Here is a 25036-nt window from a genome sequence, read left to right as displayed (position 1 = left end):
AAAATGTTAGAACAAACAATCTATAACAGTGACCCACAATCCATGAACAGACACATACATGTATATATGACAGTGACCCCAAAACCATTAACATTCATATATATATGTAAACATATACACAAATGTCTAAACTCAAAGACACAACAAGCCATAAACAAACTACAGGAAAAATGTTAGAACAAACAATCTATGACAGTGACCCACAATCCATGAACAGACACATACATGTATATATGACAGTGACCCCAAAACCATTAACATTCACATATATATGTAAGCATATACACAAATGTCTAAACTCAAAGACACAAAAAGCCATGAACAAACTACAGGAAAAATGTTAGAACAAACAATATATGACAGTGACCCACAATCCATGAACAGACACATACATGTATATATGACAGTGACCTAAACACCATTAGCATTCACATATATATGTATGCATATACACAAATGTCTAAACCGAAAGATACACAAACCATAAACAAACTACACACTGTAAAATGTTAGAACAATAAATAACATTGACCCACAATCCACGAAGTTGAACAGACACATACATGTATATATGACAGTGACCCACAAATTATGAAGTTCAACAGACTATGGCCAAGTTCAACCTCTATACGGATATATGGAAGTATTTACCTCCTGCAGAATGTTGATACACAATTCAAGCTTTGATACCTTCACTAGTACTTTTCACTTTAAATAGCAAAGTATACAAAGGCTTACTTTTGATTAGGATGGAGTTCAATAAATATAAATGCTTATGGCAACATGAACGAAAGCTCAGAAATGAAAAGGACACGCATGCAAAATACAATCTACATGTAGCAATTCAAAAATTATTTTCCTTCTAAGCATGCAGGCATCATGGAATTTCACAGAATTATGCAGATTTCGTGACAAACTTTAACCAACTATGCATTACAATATCCATTACCAGCAACATTTCTTGACAATTACACAGGGATTAATAAGACTTTTTTGAAACGGTCCTGAGACCTTTTGTTTGGGATCTTTATGAAAAAGTGTATGAAATTGGGAAAGTAATTCTAGTGCATCTCCTATAAAATTGACGAAATTAAACAAATTCCATACATTCAATTGAGGAAACTCATGTATCTGGAAACAGTGACCCACAAAAGATGAATAGACATAAGATACATGTACATATATATATATATATATATATATATATATATATATATATAGAAACAAACAAGATACCCATGGGCCTTAATGGTCAAAGAGAATCTTGCAGCAAAATTACTCTCCCTGCTGCCTGAACTATGGACGCAGGAGTTCTGAATTTCACAATTTTGGTAGGAGGCTAACTGTTCATAATAATCATGCAAACAATATGCCTGCTAGATGTTGGGGGTAAAAAAGATTTCTGTAGATCACCTAATTTTTTTTTTATAGTTTTGGCCCCATCCCTCAGGCTCCATGGAAACAGGGATCATAAAATTCATAATTTTTGTTCCTCTTCATCAAAAGATGCTAAACACCAAAATTGGTAGAAATTAGGGGCTGGGACGATTCAGGGTTAGCTCGATTCGGTTCGGTTTCAATTCAGAACAGCACGGTTCGGTTATTTTCGATTCGGTTCATGTTATGTCCAATTATCTACTGACAGTACAAAAAATAACAATTTTGATGCGTAGCATATTTGATTTTATTTTATTCAAGTTATATAACTTTATGTCGTCATTTGTAAAGATCATATCTATTTATAATGGCATTTTATAACTTTGATAGGAAAAAGAAAACATTGACAGTCTATTAAACTTTGTTACATTAATGTGCATGCTGCATAAGTTTTGGATTATTAAAAAAAATCTATAGTGAATCTAAAATGCATATGATATTGTTTTGATTAATATGTAAAAAATCACCAATTCTATCATTTGAGAGTCTTTTAAAATCTTTCCTTTCTTGATTTACTTCTCTCATATTAACTGTCAAATCTGTGTCATTACCTACGGTGTTGATTTAATTCACTCCACCACTGACAGAAATGCTAAATGACATGTAAAGATAAACTGCAATGATCTTACGGACCATATTCTGTTGGTATCTGAGTGGTGAAAATGCTAACTTTCAACACAGTAATGATTTAAATCTCTGTTGCATAAAAAACCACATGTTCTGCACATCACTTGGACGCCATATTTGTTGTTTTGGTGTATGTAAAATCTAAACTGAACCGAACCGAAATCCGAAATTTGTAATCGGTGCATCGAATCGAATGGTATGAATCGCGGTGCACCAAAATTGCACCGCACAGCCCTAGTAGAAATTGGTTCAGCAATTTCAGAGAAAAAGCTGTCATTGTCAACTTGATCCAATAATATCTCAAGGATAAAGACTGATTAAGAAGTGGTGACAACATATAATTGGAACAACAACAAAATTAAGGTCAAGATCTAGTAAATGACTGTAGACTGTCTTCTTGGTGCTTAGCATTATGAAGTTCACAGCTCAATATCTGTAGTGGGATGTCTCAATCAATTAACCATTAAGATAAACCCTTATATCTCCATCTCTCTTACTACTTTTATTTCTGTAGCACTGCATCAACATAACATAACCAAGCAGCACTTATACCCCCCTCTGACAAAGCATATTAAATAATGAATGAAAATTTGGGGAAAATATGAAGCTTATTTTAATAAATTAATTAGTAGAAGTTTTGTGAACAATTCCAGAAAATAATGATTCACATACTGCAGCATTTTCATTTTTGTTTTGTTTTTTTTCATTTCCTACTGATGGCCAATCATCAAGCTGTCTCTTAATTATATAAATTGTATTTTACACTGCACCTTTTTACTACTATAATACTGTAAGACTGCATTTTTCAAATCTGTTCAATATGAATTTGGACTGCAGTAAATTGAATGCAAATTTGAATCAATGTAAAAAAAAAGTATATGCAGAAAAAAAAAACTCTAAAAGAAAGTGTATACTTTACTAATGTACATTTAATAACGCCGCAAATTCCAGGGAAGTCCGGACCCCTACCCCCTCTAGATCCGCGTATGTCTATGAAGGTTTCTCTTAAATTCTGTTATTGCTATTAAAATATCGTGCTATCCAAAGAAGTAGAGAAAAAGAGAATAATTATCAAACAGAAATTTACCATTTCGAATGCTTTGAAGAAGGAAACATTTAGCCTCAAATGTTACAGCAGTAATCCCATGTATAACCGATAACATCAGTTTGGCCATCCAATAGTGGGTGTACTGAGTTTCCATACATGAAAGAGAGGCCGGGGTGTATTACCTCAAAAACTAAAACTGTCTCATCAAAATGAAATAAAATTTAAAAAAAAGTCTAACAAATGTTGGGGAGGGGGGTTCGATTTTTTTTTTTACTTTCAAGGACGGGTCTTGCCCAAATCATTAGAAAATGGGAATACTTCGAATTTTGTTGATTCAAAATTTATTTACTTAATATGTCCATAAATCAAATATCTCTAATGGTGTTAGCCATTTCATGACAAAAAAAATAACATACGTATGAAAACTAAATTAAGCATTGCTTAATCATAGAAAATATGATTTTCTAGCCAAAAAAAAAAGAGTTTTGAGAATTAATTTAAAATTAAAATAATGCTGAATGAAGTGTACATGATATCTGGATTTTACTATCTTACATATACATAATACAACTTGATTACAAATATGCAATTTTATTGTTTTCTGCTGTGATAATGTTTAAATTGAACTTTTATATGTTGTAATGCCTTCCGGGGCCCTTGATTAGAAAATAGAATATCTTGATGTTGTATTTTGTATACAGACCCGTAGGAAGAATTTCGGTATGGGGGCATGCGTATCCTAACAATTGTAGTTGGGAGGGGCACAACCACACAAAAATTCCTTGACAAGCAAAAGAACATACATGTATAATGGGGTACAACCATAACGTTGATATGTTTTCTATCGTACAGAGTATTAATTGGCAACATATTTGGCAAAATTATTGGTTGAGGTCAAGGGAGGGGGGGGGGGGTGGCAAGGTTCCAACAAGCCTGAAATGGTACAAAGTATTGTTCTATCTCCAAATACTGTTTTCTTCTAAAAATCCTTAAGTTTTTAGCCAAAATGTATATTCAATGTCACCATTTTGACTTTAGACTTAAGACATGTAGGTATCTAGTTCTCTTAAGATTATGATAGATCTTAAGATTGTCATAAGATACGAAAGTTTTGTGAAACAGCTATGGTGCCATCTTACGATAAATTTTGTTCTTAAGACAAATCTTAGATACTAAGTTTTGTGAAACAGACCCCTGTGGTATATGATCAGATGATATCCCTCTTTTCTTTCATCAGAGGTAAACATGTATGCAAATTTAAAAAAAAAAGTAACATAACCGCTAAGTTTTCACAACTCGCGGACTAGTACCCAATGTATGTAACTTGTATTCCGAATCCATGCATGTTCTTTTAACTTATGTTGAGGTTGTCATGCTCTTGTTTACGCTTCAGGCCGGGGCGTCCGCCTATTGTGCTTAAGATCAAACAAGTACGACAGTCCCTTGTTCTCTCGTCTAATTATCATAAATATGCGTTATATTCAATGGCTCTACTACTTCCTTCTAAATAAGAACAAAATACTTACAACTCTTAGCCTCTTTTCCTTCTGCTCAACTCCACCATTGTACTCCCAAAATGCATTGCGTGTATCACTAAACCGTATTGTGGGACTTTCCACTTGACATTTATAGATACACAAAATGTTGAAAGCTAGGGACTTAGACTGCATGTTCTAAAAATAGATTTTGCGTTGGGGGATATTTTTCTATATATCCTTGTGGGTTAGAAATTTGTTGTTGTTGTTGTTGTTTTTTATGATAATAATATCATTTTGAACATTTCTGTGAAGTTTAAACTACATGGTTTATGGGTCGAAATATAGATGACCCATAAACCACCTAAGGATCCCACAACGTGAGTCTGAGATACGCAATATATCCCACAACACGCCTCTTGTATAACTATATATATATATATATATATATATATATATATATATATATATATATGAATACATGAGATGCAAGGTGAAGTTAACGAACAGTGATCAATCTCATAACTCTCATAAGCAATACAAAACAGATAGTTGGGCAAACACGGACCCCTGGACACACCAGAGGTGGGATCAGGTGCCTAGGAGGAGTAAGCATCCTCTGTTGACCGGTCACACCCGCCGTGCCGTGAGCCCTATATCCTGATCAGGTAAACGGAATTATCCGCAGTCAAAATCAGTGTACCAAGAACGGCTTAATAATCGGTATGAAACATGTCAGACAACATTTGACACAATGCGAGGTTTTATCGACGAACTAGATCGTTATAACGTCCATAGAATTTGCGAAATGCTGACTTCAATCGAGACTGTTGAAACCCCTGTACCACCAACGTGTTTGTCAGTAGCTTACCTCGATTTAAAAACTGACTATACGCAGAGCAAGCTCTTGCAGATCGAATCAGTTGAGATATATGAATACCATATGCAGGCGATAATGGAATATTGCTACATAGATATGGGAAGCTGACGATGGAGAAACTGAAATCACCCCGTTTGGCATACAGTTGAGTTGTAAGTTTAAAGTCTACTTTCAATAGAATACCCAAGTATGAAGCAGAAGTGGACGACTCTGTGGTGTCCTCTATTTCCAGCTCACAGGGATATATCAAATCGACATATGAATGAAAGCTATCATTGTTAATAGACAAAACGTCATCGATACATCTAAATGTCGAATTGAATGCCACAGCGAGAGATTTTTTTCTTCTCGCGTAGAAGTTTTTGTATAAATTCTGCTTCATAGGAATATAGAAACAGGTCATCTAACAAAGAAGCACAATTCGTGCCCATTGAAATTCCAACAGAATGTTGGAAGACTGATCACCAAAGACCACGGAGATATTGTCAATGAGGAACTCTAGCATATTTTTTATTTCAACTTCAGAGTATTTGTGCGTGGAATCAGAGTGGTGTTTAACAAAGTAAGTTTTGAATGACTGATCACTAGATATGAATATTTCCGTTTTTGTTGAAGAAGCAACTGTATATGATGTCAAAAAGTTTAGTCTTTAATTTAACGTGAGGAAATGCATTTTAATGTAATTAACACAACGAATACATAAAACAGTTCAGTGTGGTAGGCAAACAACATAGATACATAAACAATGTAATAGATGAGCAATGTGAATACATAAAACAGTTCAGTGTAATACATGACAAATGTGAATACTTAACAATTCAGTGTAATACATGAGAAATGTGAATACATAACAATTCAGTGTAATATATGAGAAATGTGAATAACGATAAACAAGTCGATGGACAAGTGAAGATAACGAAACAGTAATCCATCTAAGGACTCCTTTAAAGAATACAGAATTAAAGAAAGGATAAACACAGACCCTTGGACAAAGTTCAGAATCGGGAGCAAATGTCTGTGAGGAGAAAACATTCCCTATTGGCCATTTACTCCCACCGTACGTCATATATCTGTATCAGATAAACGGAGTAATCTGTAGTCAAAATTAGTATGGAAAGCATGACCTAACAGTTGGTATGAAACATGCCAGACAATGTTCAATCCTTGTGTTTGTATATTACATCATTATAAAGACCATTTAATTTGCTAAGTTCCAAATGTATAGTATGATACTATTGACACCCCTGTAATACCAACTTTCTTAAATAAACTTTTGTCAGTAGCCTGCTATGATTTGAAAAAAAATATTAATCATATGCATAATGTGTTCTTGCGTATCTAATCAGTTACGAGACATAAACACCATATGCAGGCGATACTGGGATATTGCTACATAAATAGGGGAAGCTGACGATAGAGAATCTGAAGTCATCCCGTTGGTCATCAAGTTGAGTTGTTAGGTTGCTGCTGAAATTTTTGTTCAATAGATATATAAATATGAAGCAAATATAGAAGACTCAAGTTCGCCGGGATATAGCGAATAGACATAATGTAAAACACAACAGAGTTCAGTGGAATACACGGGTTGAATGAATACATAAAATAATTCAGTGCAAGACGCGAGCAATGTGAGTATATAAAACGGTTCACCGTACAACATGAAATCTAGGCTTCTCATCTAAATATAAACAAAGAATGAACACATTTGAGTTTTTGAAATAATCCCGTTAGATTTTTTTTTATTTACCTAATAATAGATCAAAATATCAATATCATGTGCAGTGTATGCATGTAAGTAATATGTCATTAGAAATTGTATAACCAAGATTTATACAGCGAAACATAACGTGCAAATTGCCCATAAGGTCCACCAATCCTTTTCAGAGTTTCGCCAGAACACTCCAGAACAAGGTCAGACTTCAAGCAATTCAAAATATGGCAACAACTACACTGTCAATCAGCGTTATTCACAGACAAGCCTCGATTTTGTGTAAACTTACATGAAGGCTGGAAACACTTTCGGCCAACAGATAGAAAATTCTACACTGTTATGATTCCTTGATAGAGAAGACAGTAGAGTCTTGATAGCTTGGGTAAGAATTAGTCTTGACTTTAAGGCATACAACACGCTATTCATATTTACATATACATTTATTTTTTTTCTGAATAAGATGAAGATATTGATTAAAGTTAATTATTCATCATATAATCATAAAATACACCATAACACGTGCATATAATTATCTAAATAAAAAAAAATACATTGCTATATATACGGCAATGCTAGTCCACATCGTTCAAGTGGCACATTATTGGATTTGTAGCAACTTTGTAGGATGTTAGAAAAATCTCGTTTTAGCAGTTTATACGTCATACAGATATTTTGGACGCCCTCCCCTGTATCAGGTTCTGATCTGAGAGATTTTGGAGACTTCGACATTGCCGATAGGGGTATGTCATTTCTAAAGTTGTTAGTGAACTAAGACCCGGATGAGAAAGCCTTTTGGAGCCGTAATTTGGTTGTAGAATGTTATACACGTGGCTGTAGTCGTATTCACTGTTGCTTCTTTGATTACAATCACACGGAGGTATGTGCTCTATATCTGCATCGAGTGTAGTTTGACCTGGACTGCTCTGTTCGCGACCCTAAAACATAACACCTAAATATCACTAATGAATTATTATGACCTTTATTTTGAAATATGTACTAAGAAATACATTATATTTCTAACAGCATATATCTATATAAAGTACGGTATTTAATGCCATAAATCGGACTTCATTCTTACCTTTAATATTTCGTTTGAAGCTTCGTCAATTTCTGCGTAAAGTTGAGAAGTTAAAGATACTGATGATGTTTTAGATTTATGTCTTTTGGTCGTCTTGTCCTTTCTGAAAATTTGAAAACAACCGACACTCATATCCTGTGTTCAACATACTAGTTTATGTGGTTACTGTATTTGGAAATAATTGTATCAATGAATGGTGAAGATAAAGAACAGTGAATAATCCCATAACTCCCACAAATAATGCAAATAAAGAGTTGGGTAACAACGAGCACCTGGGATTGATTGCTTTTCTCTTTATCAAGGAACACTTTTCTAGAGTGGTGATTTTGAGAGAGTAGACAGGGGATGCTTAATCCTCCTAGGCACCTGATCCCATCTATGGTGTGTCCAGGGATCTGTGTTTGCCTAACTATGCAAGGTGAATATAACGAACAGTGATCAATCTCATAACTCCTATAACTATCTATTTTATATTGCTCATTAGAGTTATGAGTTTGATCACTGTTCGTTGTCTTCACCCTTCAGACCATATTTGAAATAGTTGCCTATTTAGCATTGATAGGAACTCGCCCGTTTCTCCAACATAGTGGTTTTAATGGGTCTGATGCCATTTTATTCCTAGATTAGTCAAAAACTCTTGTATTTCATTAAGGAATATCTGATTTCCTTACACAGGCTCAATACATGACCTACACACGATTGACCTTTCAACTTGACAAAGCCTATACATTCAAAAGAAATAATTACAGTTACAAACCATACCTGCGTTAGATAGTCGTTAAATGCATGTATAAACATTTTAGAATGATTACTATATCATGAGAAATTCTATTCTGCATCGCGATGACCTTGATGTACAGATGTACTGTATCTTTATGACTGTTAGTGATTTGTAGTGACCACCACGTTGTAATTTGGCTATAAGTAATACTAAACGGGAATGCAGTCAATATGTAAGTAATACAAAACGGGTGTGCAGTCAATATATAAGTAATACTAAAGAGGTGTATAGTCAATATGAAAGGTGAAGATAACGAACGGTGATCAATCTGATAACCCCTATCAGGAATACAAAATAGATAGTTGGGCAAACACGGATCCCTGGACACACCAGAGGTGGGATCAGGTGCCTAGGGGGAGTAAACATACCCTGTCGACCGGTCACACCCGCCTTGAGCCCTATATCCTGATCAGGTAAACGGAGTCATCCGTAGTCAAAATCAGTGTGCCAAGAACGGCCTAAAAATCTGTATGAAACACGTCAGACAGCATTGACCTAATGCTGATGTCAATCGTTATAACGACCATAAAACTTGCGAAATGCTGACTTCAATCGAGACTGTTGAAACCCCTGTAGCATTAACCTGTTTGTCAGTAGCTTGCCTCGATTTAAAATTGACCATACACAGAAGAAGCTCTTGCGTATCGAATGAGTTGAGAGATATAGACAACATATGCAGGTGATAATGGAATATTGCTACATAAATATGTGAAGTCGACGATGGAGAAGCTGAAATCATCCCGTTTGTCATACCGTTGAGTTGTCAGTTTGCCATTAATGTCTACTTTCAATAAAATATAATTATGAAGCAGAAGTGGACGACTCTGTGGTGTGTATTATTTCGAGCTCACAGGGATATATCGAATCAAGATTTGAATGAAAGTTATTGTTGCTAATAGACAAAACGTCGTCGATATTTTAAATGTCAAATTGAATACCACAGCAATATATTTTTCTTCTCACGTAGAAGGTTTTAATAAATTCTGCTTCATATGAATATAGAACTAACATAAGTAATACTCAAGATGTGTGCAGTGAATATATAAGTAATAGTATAGATATGTACAGTCAATATAAAGGTAATACTAAATAGTTGTGCAGTCAATATAAAGGTAATACTAAAGAGGTGTATAGTCAATATAAAAGTAATATCAAATAGGTGTACAACCGATATATCAGTAATACTAAACAGGTGTACAGTCAATATGTACTTGTAAGTAATATTAAATAGGTTTACAGTCAATTTATAGGATACCAACCTCGCACACTTGCACAAAAGTTTGGAATGTTCATTCACAATTTGTATCAAAATACAATATGCGCCATGTAAATAGCAAGGAGCTAATTATCTTACATATGAATAGTTTTAAATCCGAATCTGCATACGTTAACGCGCGTTAGCATGCTTGAAAAACTGATTGATGACAACTGTGAAATAACAATGACATGACACCCATTAACAGAAACTGAATTACCAAAGCAGTGACAATCAATTGTACGGGTGAAAATTGACAACACAAAATGGAGAATATCATGGTAAGGGTGTGTTTGAAATGAAGGGTGTATTTCACTGCAGATAATAGTGTTGTAAAAAGAGAGTACGAATATGACCAATAAAATCAATGCCAACCTATATGATCTTTGTCGTGTTTTTATTAACGCTTGGAATAAACTTTCAAATGTTGGCGATCATTTGTCTATGATTAATATAGTTAATTAGTGGGAGGACCAAAGGTTAGTATTGAAGTCTATAGGAAATGAATTGTTACGATTTTCCCGTGGACGCATATTGATTAAATGACGGAAGTGGGCATTCTATTTTCCTGAGATTCTTCATTCACAGGTAGGCCCTATTTGATTCTAATCCTGCTATATACAAATTATGAATATCACAAACCTGTAGCATGAACAGCATACTCCGATCAGGAACCCCATTATTCCGCTCAACAGTAAAACCCCAGTACAGGCGAGCATGATTTCCTCTAAGAATAGATTTCACGTATTACAAGTATAGTTATACTGTGTTAATATTTAAAATCCAATTTATAAGAACAACAGAGACAGAATATTCAAAATGAAAGGTGAAGATGATGAACATTGATCAATCTCATAACTCTTATAGACAATACAAAATAGATAGTTGGGCAAATACGGATACAAAATTAAACGCCTTATATCCAAATAACTGTACTTGTTTTGAAATCATATTTAGAAAATATCTACCTTTCCAATGGTTCCAAATTGTTTCCAGTGATGTCATTGTCTCTAACGCAGGGTGTTTGTCTAGGACGTTTTCGTTAGAGTTGGGAGGGCATTTGTAAATTTGCAATTTACATTTCAGGACGACGCAAATGGACTGTTCATGTAAAATTACACATAACAGAGTACCAAACCTTCTCTGCACGTTAACGAATACTTGACAGCTTTTCCCAGCACCACACTCGTCTATGATGTCAAAAACCTTCTTTACATTCTCTGTAAAATGTGATCATTCAGCAATATATTACTGTGTTTTCTTTTACAAACTATGTAAAATCTTTTTTGTAAAGTATATTAATGATTTGCATTAAAATTGAAGATGTGTTTGCTTATATAAATTCCCCGTATATGCAGTATACACACCATTGTCTGTACTGGTGTTATATCCAACAAGTAATATTGTGATCGATTTCTTCGGACTTGATATACTGCAATGTCAACTAGGGTATTAATTTATGTCAGTACGTGATAATGATAGGTAAGTAAAATATTGAGAAAAATCAGGGATCTAGTTCTGGGCTGAGTTTTACTAAACTTCGTAAGATACGAGAAAAGATACTAACGTACGAATTTCGTACACTCGTACTTAAGATAAGATGCATCTGTTTTACAAAGACATTCGTAACTCTCAACAATTTTCTTAAGATATGGAAAGATCGTAAGTTACGATATCGGAAATCTTTTCTATTGGAGGTACAAACTTTCTTAGTTACGAATGCTGCGCAAGCGCATAAACTAGTTTCGCTTTTACTTTCGCGTTATACAAAAACAATATCGTCTGCGGATAGCAATAATGGACGGGAGGGCTGTTGACGTCGTGGTGAAGAAGAGAAAGCCAAATTGGTCGGAGAGGGAGCTGATCGTACTATCAGAGGCGGTACTTCCGCGCTATCGGATGCTCAAGGCCGAGTTTTCCCCTTCAATCATATCCGAGAAGAAATCGGAGCTGTGGAAGGTGATAACGGATGAGTAAGAACCTAATATCATGTTAAAGTATAGAACTACATTTTTATACAGGAGAAAACCGTTAGATCGATTTCATTTGTTAAACAATTTTACCCCTAATGAATTCAAATAACACTGAATTATAGCATGCTATCTTGTGTTGGGTGTATGTTATGTTTATGTAGGTACGGATATATATATATAAATTTATCTCTCCTTCGTTTTGCGGGAATATAATTGTATGTTTAACATAGTAAATTGAATTCCCAATTCCATAAGTTCAATAAAACTGTTGTGCACCCCCCCCCCCATCTTGTGCCCTTAAATTACACACATTCTGGTTTACACAAATAGATTTTCTGATTTTCAAGCTACGATACAATGCTCACTGGGGTTAAACTGTCTTTTAAAAAGTAGCATCAGTAATAAGTGTTGGTCAACTTGTAATGGGGGGAGGGGTGTGTGTGTAGAGAACATTAGGCTATAATTACTGTACAGTTGAGCTATATACATGTAGGTTGTTTATAAGTAAATATTGAATGGATATTAAAGCTAGCTTTGGAATGGTGTATTTGCTTACTTTAAAGTGAATACTGTTTAAATCCCTAACTTATAATTTTCATTTTGCCTTTATTTAAGTATTTATTTTGTTTGTGTGCGAGTTTGACCTTATTTCAACTTTATCTCTAGAGAAATTCACTTGAATACTTATTTGTATTCTGTATATATATTTATAATGTTTATAACATACATTCTAATGCCAAATTAAAGTAAAAAAATGGCTGGATTGATAGGTGGAGCTTAGACAGATATAGATCTACATAGATCTATATCAAATACAATTATAATGGTACTTACCCCAACATTTCAGTACTTAGTAAGTAATGCATCAGTTGATTCCAAGAATAGTTGAAACTGGTTTAGGTAGACACCAACATAAAGATTATGATATACATATATAGGGAGAGAGTTACAGATCTCCTGCAGACGACAGTTTTCTTTGTAAACAAAAACTTACCCCCCTTTGATCAGTGAGTAGGTGACATTTGAATTTATACCTTGGTTAAAAAGTTCCGGGGCAAATAATCCCAGGATTAGTTTTACTTGGGTCCAATTGAAAATGCAGGTGTGTGATCCTATACTTGTTAATCAGCCATATTGTGATTTTCAATTTGGCACATGAGTGTAAGTTGTATTAGAAATTTTGGAAATGGTAGCCTTGAGAAATGAATTAAATATTTGTATTTTTATTGCAGGGTCAATGCAGAATCATTTATCAACAGAACGGTGGAAAAAGTAAAGAAAAAGTGGGCAGATATGCAAAGCTTGACCAAGAAGAAGGAGTCTGAGAGAAGGCGGGCAATGAAACTGACTGGTGGAGGCCCCCCTTCTGGGATCTACTTTAAGGAATGGGAGAATCTGGTAAATATTGAAATGATAAAATACCTAAATAGGAACTGGGAGTTATGTGGTTTTTTTTTTAATTCCTGAAACAGGACACTGGTAAGAGAGTTATCTTTAAAAATCATTTATAAGTGTAAAACTTGTATAATTTCAAAATTCAATTATGCAAAGTGAATTATTCTTATTGAAAGCTTTCACTCTCATTCTTGATTGGTATTCACATTTTAAAACAGGTATGATTCATAAAATAACTGCTTCTTTTAAACATTGGTAGAAATTGTTTATTTAATATATTTGGGTGTTTTTTTTAACTCAGGGATATATGGCTTGAATACATATAATTGAATAAGCATTGTTTAAATAAAATATATTATGAAATATCATAATCTGCCAAATTTTATAGACAATATTAGTTATTTAAAAGTTCATTTTTGTGGGCTGTAATGGGTATTGAATTACAATGAGAATTCAAGATACATGTATACAACTAATACATGTACATTACAAAATCGAGGACATGCACATATAGTGATTTGTGATTGACCATGCTGTGATTTGTTTGTTGTATAATTTTTTGTTTCCTGTGTGCTATATAATACTAATAGTTATATATATTTTTTATTGAAGGTGTTGCAGTCACTTTCAGATGTGGCCATAGAGGGGATAGACAGTGGAGTTGACACTGCAGACTGTTGTAAATATCATTTATTGAATTTGGGATGTCTCTGGGCTGGGCTGGGAATTTCCCATGTCTATATTAAATCTTGATCATGGCTAGTATATGAATCCTTTTTTATTATGTAAATACAGTGTCAAAAGTCACTTGCAGTATAGCCATTACAAATGACTCGGAATTAAAGTAAACCTCTTTTTAAATTGCTTTGGTAAGAGGGACATACATATTTCATGTTACATTACCATAAGTATAATGAAACACATCTATTTGATTTGCAGCAATGAAAACATCACTACCAACTGGTCTGATAATTACAGAGATACCAGGCTGTGACGTACGTCAGTCTGCCTTGACACCGGATGAGCTCAATTCCACACCAAGTAAGTAAACTACTAGTACTCAGTCATGAAGATTCATAAAAATAATTACAACTCAAAACAGCTGAGCAATTGAAGAATCAATCTGATTTGAGTGAGCAATGTGACCTCTTTTTACGATCTACAGTTAATTTTTACTGAATAATCATTATAATTTATTCCTTAACAGTAGGAAGTGGAACCTGTATAGACCTGTCAGTGGATGTTGCAAGTAAGTTTTTAATATACGTGCCAACCCACTGAACTACTCAGTAAGGCAAGAATTATTTAAATGAATAGACAAATATTGTTGATATTTATATTTTCATCCATCTTTTAAAATGAAGTCGGCCATTATGACGATGTAGAGTACTTCCTTAAACTCTTAAATTGGAACTTTAATAAATAAATGAAATATAAGAAATTTAGTCTTAATAATAAAATGCAGCATTTCCATACAACTATGATTTTCACAGTAAGCTGCATTTTCTCTAACTCACTGTGATAGATGAACACTAAAACACACATTGGTTTTGAATACCTAAATGATATCTTTCTATTTTATAACTTGTATTACAGAAGGAAATGAATGTAGACCTAGGGTGAACAAGAAAAGCACAAAGGAACAGAAACATGGTGAGTAGTTCTGAAGGAATAATGATCAAAGTTGTGTATCTTAAAAAAAATTACGTTAGAGATGATTTTCAATGAGATAGTTTTGCTTCCTCAAATACTATGTACATTGTTTGTTTTGAATTTGGCATTTAGGAGAGTACAGCCCTGAAATCCAATACTTGTCCATGGAGAAGGAGAAAATGGAGAAGCTGGAAACATACCGGAAGAGAAAGCTGGAAATCATGGAGGAAATGCTGAAACTACAACAACAAAGTACAGCAGCTCTAGAGAGAATCTCCGAGTCATTGCAGCCTGGTGGAAGATCACCACCTTTTTCATTGTCTCCTGTAATTAAGTTCTGAGTTGACCTGTCTTCATTAACATCATATGTCTCATCTTAATTTTAATCATATAATTTGATATCGTTTTATATCATTTACCGGGATAATTTATTAATTTTTATGCATTGTATGTTGTACTTTGCTGTTGTAATTTCATTACTTGCAACACACACACATTTGTCTTCAGGATTTTCTATAGTTTTCAAAGGTAATATATTGGATAAATCTTTAAAAATCTTCTTCTGAAGAACTACAATTAATATGATATTAAGCATATTAATATACAATCATTTCCAGATAGTGTGGACTTTTGTATATGTCTCTGATCATAAATGTGCTTTGTATGTTAATGCCCCATGTGGGTGAGATGGGGGCCTCGTTCGAAGATAAAAGTTTTACATAAAAATACATATAATATTTGAAACTTTTTCTATCATTAGGATCATTGATTTTATATATTGATGTGCAATCATTTCTGTGTATTTGAATAGGATCAGTCTGTTCAGGGAATACAAGCTTTACGAAATAATATGTATCAAATTACAATATATTTACCTGGCTTTAGAACACATTGCAGTCAATATTTGTGAACAGGGCAAAGACTACACCCTGTCTCTCATAATAAAATGTCATAAATCGGTTCTATTTCTTTTTAATCAAAGCTCCTGTGCTATAGATTCTAGAGTGTATTGATGCCATGTGCGGACCAAAAAGTTTAAGATCTATTCAATTTTAACGATTCTTTGAGTCCCATTGGATACTTACATCACTCAAATTTATCAACACCAGTATATCATTTTAATTCTACGATAAATAAGACCACTGACATATAAGTTTGTTCAAGAAGCAGACAATCTGAAAGTGAAAAGAAGTACCAGGAAAATGGTCAGAATGCTGTATGCGGCCCCCAGACCCCCCCAGCCTATTGTGAGTAACCTTCAGATATTAACTTCCTTTTTATCTTTTTTTTCATTGCGAAATAAGGTCCGAGTATGGAGATTAGAATTACTGGAACTTTGGAAACAAGTAGTGAAACTAAGCATTTCCATGTATTAAAAAATGTCTCATGATCTCACTTGCAAAGAGTAGAGGTTGTGAAAAGTACGTAAATTATCAAGTGCTATACACCCCCCCCCCCCATTTGGACAAATTCCTGGATCCGCCTATATATATATATATATATATATATATATATATATATAACAAATAATTATAATCTGTGAAAAATGGTAGGGGCGGGCCACACACACACACACACACACACACACACACACACACACACACACACAGATATATATATATATATATATATAATTAAAGCAAGTTCATCTTCAACGTTTAAATATATATAAAGAAATCATTATAACATAATTGTATGAAAATAGTTGTTTTCTTTAATCCAATCCTCGGCAGATTCAGAAACTCCATTCCACACGATCGGAAAAATATTAAGCTTTCCTTTAAGAATGTTGATGGCCTCCGTGACATAACTGAAATAATAAGTTAGTCTTTAGGACATGGCGACGTGAATGCATTTTCTTAAACATGAATTTGGTTAATAGAATTGTAATGGTTGAGCTTTGAAATATTATTACCTTTAAAATCTCTGGACAATCCTCATTCTAACTGTGGCAGCATCACTGTTGTCATTTGCAAATTGACGATGCATGGTTGGATCCACAGTCTCTGGTTCTGCAATTTCCATCAAGGGAACATTCCTTTCAATAGCGAGGTTGTGTAGCCGCATGGTACATTCAATTATTCTTGCGCATTTCGATGGTTTGTACGGTAAACAACCACCTGTCTTGTGTAGGCACCTTAGAGGATTCAAAATTTATATATCCTTAATTTGTGAGGTAAATAAAGTGCATGTATTCCATGAAGAAACAATGTTTGCATGTACCTGAAACGGGCTTTCAGTACACCAAATGTCCTTTCAATGACATTTCTCGTCCTGCAGTGTGCTGTATTGTACCGCTCTTCTTGGCCAGTTCTGGGGTTGTTGATTGGGGTCATCAGTCATTCCTTTAAGGGGTATCCCGAATCCCCTAATAACCAACCTCCATCAGGCAGATTGGACACGCACTCCGGCAAATAACTGTTGTTCAGGGTGTAGGCATCATGTGTCGATCCTGGAAATTTGCATACAGCATTTGAAAATCTGTAAAGAGAGCGGAAAACTTGTTACTTTATATAAAATCAAGATGCGTTTGTGAAACACTATGGCACCCCCGATGGCAACAGTATCAAACAATTTCAGACACACAGAAGCAATAACACCCCCTATAGTCACAGGAGACATAATAAAGTAGAATTGTGCGCATTAAAAGATATGTAATTCTCGGTTGATTTTATTTGTCATATAAAACATTTGTTCTGCGTATACATACCTTAAATCTGGCTTCACAACAGCCTGTACATTTATAGAATGAAAACCCTTTCTACAAATGTATAGGTGCTCATCATCTGATGTCATTCCCCGGATATGAATCTGTGTTCCGTCAATGGCACCTGTAGTGAAATTTAAACTGAATATAAAAATTATTAAGTACCAGGAAATATTGCTGCAAAAATGGGGGACCCGTATCACAGCAGGTGTGGCATGATAAAGATACCCTCCTGCTCAAAGGCCATAAGCGCCGAGCATAGGCCTAAATTTCACCGGCTATGGTGGCGTCTCCATATGAGTGAAATATTCTCAAGGGGGCGTTAAACAATATAATCCTAGACACTAGATCCGCCAGTGAGAAGAAAGCGATTGAGAAATTAATAGTCAAGTCCTTGCTTAATTCCGAACTTGGGTGAGAAATGGTAAACTCTAAAATTTGCTATGTGCTTCCAATTGCATGCTATAAAAATACCCCCGGCTACATTACACACCTACTACATTGGGGAAACCAGCGATTTTGTAAAAATCTGTCTTGATGTTCTTGATATCCTCTGAAGCAGTGGGGAGCTTGATATTTTTCAGTGTTGCAAATTGCATCAATTACACGATGAACAATTATACACCCTGATGACTTCGAGATTCCGTGAATATCAGCTACTTCTGAAAGGTAGTCTCCTTTTGCTAGGAATCGGAGACACGTCAACACCTGATATGAAAGGAAGTATAAGTTATAAAACAGTTTTATCATGTTATCGTTACCCGGCCCCTACCATGCTCACTATTTAGTATTAAAACTATATGTACAAAAAATTGGAAATCATCAACAAAGTAGTTCTCTCTCTCTCTCTCTCTCTCTCTCTCTCTCTCTCTCTCTCTCTCTCTCTCTGGTGACCATAATTGATAAATGCAAATTGCATTCGATCTGTGGGCATGCCATTATTGCATTCACCGACATTCAGTCTAAATCTAGCATTTGCTTAGTTTTACTGATGTAAACACGTGAAATGTGTTATATCCAGAACATTGTAATACAGTTGTCTCAAACACCCCCCCTCCCGCAACCCCCAACAATGATTTAATAATTCGAAGATCAGACAGAATTCATTTTTTCAATTTGCTACTCAACTACCAACTTCCCCCTCCCCTGACTGGTGTATGAAAACGGCTTTTAAAAAAACCCAAAACCAACAGGTAGCCTAAATATTGTTTAACATCAATAGTTTTATGCTTTATACTACTTGTATTTAAAAATGTATCAACGTAATGGACATCCCAACTATTGAAATGTAGTGATATAACGTACCCATTACCCATTATTACAGAAAAGGAACGAATTTTGCAAAAAGAAAATAAATGCGAGTTATTAAAGGTCTATGCATATTTTAAATATTTCATGCGTATATCCATGGCGTCATCATAAAATATTACGTCATTTTCATGTAAATGGGGTTTATAAGGTGTGTAGATTAAAAACAAAATTAAGTATAGAATGAAAGTTGAAAAAGTGAAACAAAATTCAGCATTATATAGTATATAACGCCCTTCGTTCCTTCTTTTTGTAAAGAGTGGTTAACTTTTTTAGGCTTACGTGAACCAAGGGAAATAACTTTCAAATCATGAATAACATAGATCTAGTTACGCCCCGTTTGTTTACTCTTCGTTTTGAATTTTGGAACAACTGTGTGACAAGGAAATTCTCTGGCGGCATATAAATTACACGTCATATCCAGGATATATTTGAAGGTTATTCAATGAATTAACTGTAAGTTAGTTGTTTCTTTATATGTATTACAGCATGTAGTGTACTTTGAAACTTATGTGGTCACTATGCAATTTCATCAGTTCATCCAGAATTGCCTCTGGTCATTGTTTTCCCCCGTTTCATATATCCCCCGCCCCCCCCCCCCAATTTTTTTTTACCTGAATGTGAGCAGGAATAGAGTAGGATCTTCTTGTGTTAGGCTGAATAAGGTCCTTTACATCATCTGTCAGCTGGAGTATGACGAATCTCGGAAATCTATATCGTTCCACCAGTTCTATGTCTGTCAAAGTATCGAGAACTTGGCTTCTGTCCCTAAAAATGCGATTACGACGCGGCGATCTTCTCTCGTCAGCATTCAGAATATCACGAAATAATATTAAAGCAGCCATATTTATTTACATTTACAAGAATATCTTAATTTAAGAAAACCCATAAGCTGTCGTAGAGTTACGATGATTTTTTCAACGTAACTTAAGTTAAGAAGTTTAGTAAAACAGATTTCCATCGTATCTTACGCTTACGATCGAAATCGTATCTTACGAAGTTTAGTAAAACTTAGCCCTGAAACACAACAAATGACTGCTATAAACTACTTACTGTGTGTTTTCATCCTTATGGACAAAAACGGAACAAGAATACTTTTCGATTCCACCTATAATAGTCGGAATATATCTTTTATTGGATGATATATACATCAGCACAAAATTTATGTCTAAACAAATTTTAATCATTGAGGCAAGTGTTTTTTTTTTTTTATCAATCTCACCTTTCTGAAGAATTTCAATTCTTTTACTCTTGTTGTAACCACTGGTATCGGCCTGTTGAATTTTGTTGCTATTTGTTAAGGTCCGTGAACAATCAAAATCCTTGGAAATATCATATTTACAGACTGATTTAATTCCCCGAGTTTGTGGTGACTTCTGATCGCATCCAACTGTAACACATAGTTCAGGATCATTTCTCCCTCCACACGTGCAGATATGTTGAGAATCCGGAGTGTGTTGTCCTCTTACGAACTTACATTCCCTGTTCTTTACGCATTTCCAAACATCCATTGCTTTTTGTCCTAATTTTCATAAAAATGCACAATCAAACAGCTGTGCTTAAGACTCGATTAAGAGCACGAGGCTACAATTAAGGCACACATTTTAAGAAATATGCCTTTCGCACAGTGATAATCTTCAAGATTGTGATCATAAACAAGTGTAAAATTTTCCTTTTTGATATTTTTGTAATTTATATGAATAGTTTAACATTAATTCTCTGCAAAGAACAACAAGTTAATGTAGGGGTCATCGATATGTCTATGTGATCAATTCAGTAGCATTCAAGATTTTTCAAAATGATGCTACCGATATTATTAACTCAAAATAACACAGGTTTCCTTACCAATACATCATGAAAACTAGCAGTCAACCATGTTAGGTCAGATGAATCTGATTTCACACAAATCAGTCTTATTGCATGTATAACGATTTATAATCTATCATTATTCTTATGAATTACTGTCTCTGTTATGTATCCATGACTCTGTGATGGATATTTCATACTTCCTGTTTATGTTATGTATCCATGACTCTGTGATGGATATTTCATACTTCCTGTCTCTGTTATGTATCCATGACTCTGTGATGGATATTTCATACTTACTGTCTCTGTTATGTATCCGTGACTCTGTGATGGATATTTCATACTTACTGTCTATGTTATGTATCCGTGACTCTGTGATGGATATTTCATATTTACTGTCTCTGCTATTGATCCATGACTCTGTGATGGATATTTCATACTTACTGTCTCTGCTATTGATCCATGACTCTGTGATGGATATTTCATACTTACTGTCTCTGCTATTGATCCATGACTCTGTGATGGATATTTCATACTTACTGTCTCTGTTATGTATCCGTGACTTTGTGATGGATATTTCATACTTACTGTCTCTGTTATTGATCAATGACTCTGTGATGGATATTTCATACTTACTGTCTCTGTTATGTATCCATGACTTTGTGATGGATATTTCATACTTACTGTCTCTGTTATGTATTCATGACTCTGTGATGGATATTTCATACTTTCTTCCGTGTGTATTGTCACTGCCAGATACTTCCCTGTCCGAGGATAAAATCAAACATTTTTTTTTTCTTCATTTTTTAAATAAATAAATTTAGCTGCTTACAACATCAGTCTCGGATTCTAATTATCTTCATTACCTTAGAATGATAGCCATCATTTTATACATTCATGTACATCAGAATTGTCGATGGTGGTTCAGTAACACACATGTTATTTTGTCGTATAAATTGAAAAATGGAGACAACATATACATTCTAAACAATTTTTGAAGTGAAAAATAAAATCATATTTCTGGCATGCTATGTAACAATTTCGAAGACATTAAAAAGGAACAATGTTTGGATCGAGATGATGAGAAAAATAAATGTCATAGCATATCATGGTCATTTATCGCTCAACGTCTATCGTTTCTCTGATAGAGAATACAAATTTAACAGCAGAAACAGACCCCTAAATACACCAGATCAAGCGCCTAGAAGGAGTAAACAGGTGGCAACAGAGTCGAGTTATCTACCTTGATCAAGTACATGTAGGAATCCTTAGTCAAAATAAGTAGGTAAAAATGGTCTAATAATTTTTAATAAACATGTGAGGCAGCATTCAAAATAATAACAGATTGTATTTGTAAAATAACAGTCCATTGTACCGACTGTATGATTTGCAATATTAAGAATTCAAACGGCACCCCGGTAACATCAACTTATTTGTCTGTATCTTACCTCGATTAAAAAAAATTATCATATGCAGAAGAAGCTTTTGGGAATCGAATCCGTTGAGAAACATAGATACCGTATGCAGGTGGTAATGGAATATCGTTACTTAGACATAGAAATTTGACGCTCGGGAATCTGAAGTCATCTCGTTTGCAATAAAGATGCATTGGTTACTTGCCTTTAACATTTATGTTACACGAGCTATCCGGATTTGAAGCAGATATAGAAGACTTTGTGGCGTCTCTTATTTTGAGTTCACTGGGATATATCGAATCGACATATGTGTATATATATATATATATATATATATATATATATATATATATTTATCTATCTATCTATCTATCTATAAGCACTGAAAAGGCCACGGCACTGTTGGTTATATAAAACTCAATGAACAAGGTACGAGTGTGTATATAAACAGGCCCAAAATTATTCCCGTTTTAAATTTGTCTTAAATTAAGCTTGATTTGTGTTTTAAGTAAGTTAAATATATGCCAAGTATACTGTCTCAACTTAAATCAAAGTGTTTGCTTATTTGATAGCATTATTACGTCATTAATAGCACTTTATATCAATATATATTGATATATATGTTTCGTGGCCTTTTCAGTGCTTATATATATATATATATATATATATATATATATATAACAGGGGATGCTTACTCCTCCTAGGCACCTGATTCCACCTCTGGTGTGTCCAGGGGTCCGTGTTTGCCCAACTATCTATTTTGTATTGCTTGTAGGAGTTATGAGATTGATCACTGTTCGTTATCTTCACCTTGCATATCTATCTATCTAACTATCTGTATATCTATCCATCGATCTATCGATTTATCTATCTATCTATCTATCTATCTATCTATCTATCTATCTATCTATCTATCTATCTATCTATCTATCTATCTATCTATATATATATATATATATACATGTAAGTCAAGAAACACATCGATATTAGCGCTTTCGGCTTTAATGCTTCCTCAGATAATTAAAAAATGAAATACAATGGCTAAGTACCGTCAACATAATTATCATGAGGTAAGTAATTTTCGTTTGTGACGTCATAATATAATAATATATTTGTTTTCTTTTTTACGTAGATTAGAATTTTGATAGTATGACAGTAATTTCAAGAGATACTTACTTATATTCAGTTTTCCTATTTAGAAAATAACTTCGATTACAAAGTTGATCAATGAGATCGATTTTGTCACATTTGGTCATGACTGCAACAGTCGACATCAACAATAACTCCACTACAAGCATAGCGATTTTCAAAAGAATATTTCTTTCAAACATACACACAAAATGTCGCTGAAACTTTGTATTCAGTATTACTTCCGCCTTATTGAGAGTTAATTTGTTCACTCTTTTGTTGCATCGGCCCTCGTTAATTGCAGGAAATGATTGAAAGAGGAAGGATGCGAATTCTATTGAATTACCAAACTGAACGACTTCAATGGTCATTTAGATATTCAGAGGTGTTACACGAGACAACACACCATCAGTATAATTTTCTACATGAATATAACGTATTGACAAGTGCAGATTGTATTATAAGTGCATATATATATATATATATATATATATATATATATATATACTAGTATATGGAGATGGTATTCAATGGTTCGTTGATGGATATAGATTTTATTTTACGAATGAGACATGGCTTTTGATAATCAAAATATATCGAAAACATCTTGTCTCCCGAATGAAATAAATTCTTTATCCAACAACAAATTTAAATTTCCTTTTATTACATTTACTTCGGTTTTTCCTTAAAGCTTTATGACCCGGTGCTCATGTATTGTTTTAAGAAATGAACAACACTTTTGAGCTGTTCATTGTCAGTATGAACGGATATGGATTTGAGGCAAATTCTGTGAATTGCAGAGAATTTGCCTCAAATCCAAACCCGTTCATATTGACCATGAACAGCTCAAAAGTGATGTTCATTTGTTATATTTATATCCATTTACTAAATCACCATTTGTTTATATTGCTTCTATTTTGTTGCATTAAACAAATACATTTCTAGCCTCTGTCACAATCGTATTGTGACTGACGTCAACACATAGACATGACTCGTCTCACCCTGCCTTTTTATCAACATCACACAGTGTACTGTATTTTGGAGTTAGGAGACCGCACGATTGGGATGATAATCTACGTAAGTTCACAATCTTAATCCGAGGTGTGACTTGCGAGATGTTGTATTGTTTCAAATCAATACACTCTCTCAGTCGCATGCCTTAAGCTAGTTCATAATCATTTCATAGTCTACATGAAAGGATTGTGTTGCGAGCTGGAATTGGTTGGTTCATAGAGGAAAATGAGATTTGTAATATAAATATTTTGTAATGAATTACTTTAAAGCAGATTCATTAGGAATTTAAGTTTCCCTTAATTACATGCGTGAAAACAGTTGCATGAAAAAGAAAACAGTGAAAAA

The 25036-nt window shown here is 34.2% G+C and overlaps 1 protein-coding gene and 1 pseudogene across 1 annotated transcript; one reads left to right on the top strand and one right to left on the bottom strand.

Moving 5' to 3' along the window:
* The first annotated feature begins 11871 nt into the window (after positions 1 to 11871).
* Positions 11872 to 15654, top strand: LOC125676809 (uncharacterized). Its single transcript, XM_056145560.1, has 7 exons — positions 11872 to 12265; positions 13498 to 13663; positions 14273 to 14339; positions 14600 to 14701; positions 14868 to 14909; positions 15257 to 15313; positions 15446 to 15654. Exons 1-7 carry the CDS (start codon positions 12090 to 12092, stop codon positions 15652 to 15654), a joined length of 819 nt encoding a protein of 272 aa, XP_056001535.1. The 5' UTR covers positions 11872 to 12089.
* A 1383-nt stretch (positions 15655 to 17037) lies between these two features.
* On the bottom strand, positions 17038 to 18124 carry LOC125676810 (putative nuclease HARBI1; annotated as a pseudogene).
* Positions 18125 to 25036: the final 6912 nt, after the last annotated feature.

The sequence above is a fragment of the Ostrea edulis genome, chromosome 7, assembly GCF_947568905.1.
Source record: "Ostrea edulis chromosome 7, xbOstEdul1.1, whole genome shotgun sequence".
NCBI lineage: Eukaryota > Metazoa > Mollusca > Bivalvia > Ostreida > Ostreidae > Ostrea > Ostrea edulis.
Note: the sequence above shows the minus strand (reverse complement) of the source record. Positions and strands in the feature narration are given on the sequence as shown.

Bases quoted from the DNA above. Each gene is read 5' to 3' on its own strand.
- LOC125676809 (XM_056145560.1), top strand. From the start codon at position 12,090: ATGGACGGGAGGGCTGTTGACGTCGTGGTGAAGAAGAGAAAGCCAAAT. The intron at 14,340-14,599 runs GTAAATATCATT...TTTGATTTGCAG, and splicing joins AGTTGACACTGCAGACTGTT to CAATGAAAACATCACTACCA. The intron at 15,314-15,445 runs GTGAGTAGTTCT...TTTGGCATTTAG, and splicing joins CACAAAGGAACAGAAACATG to GAGAGTACAGCCCTGAAATC.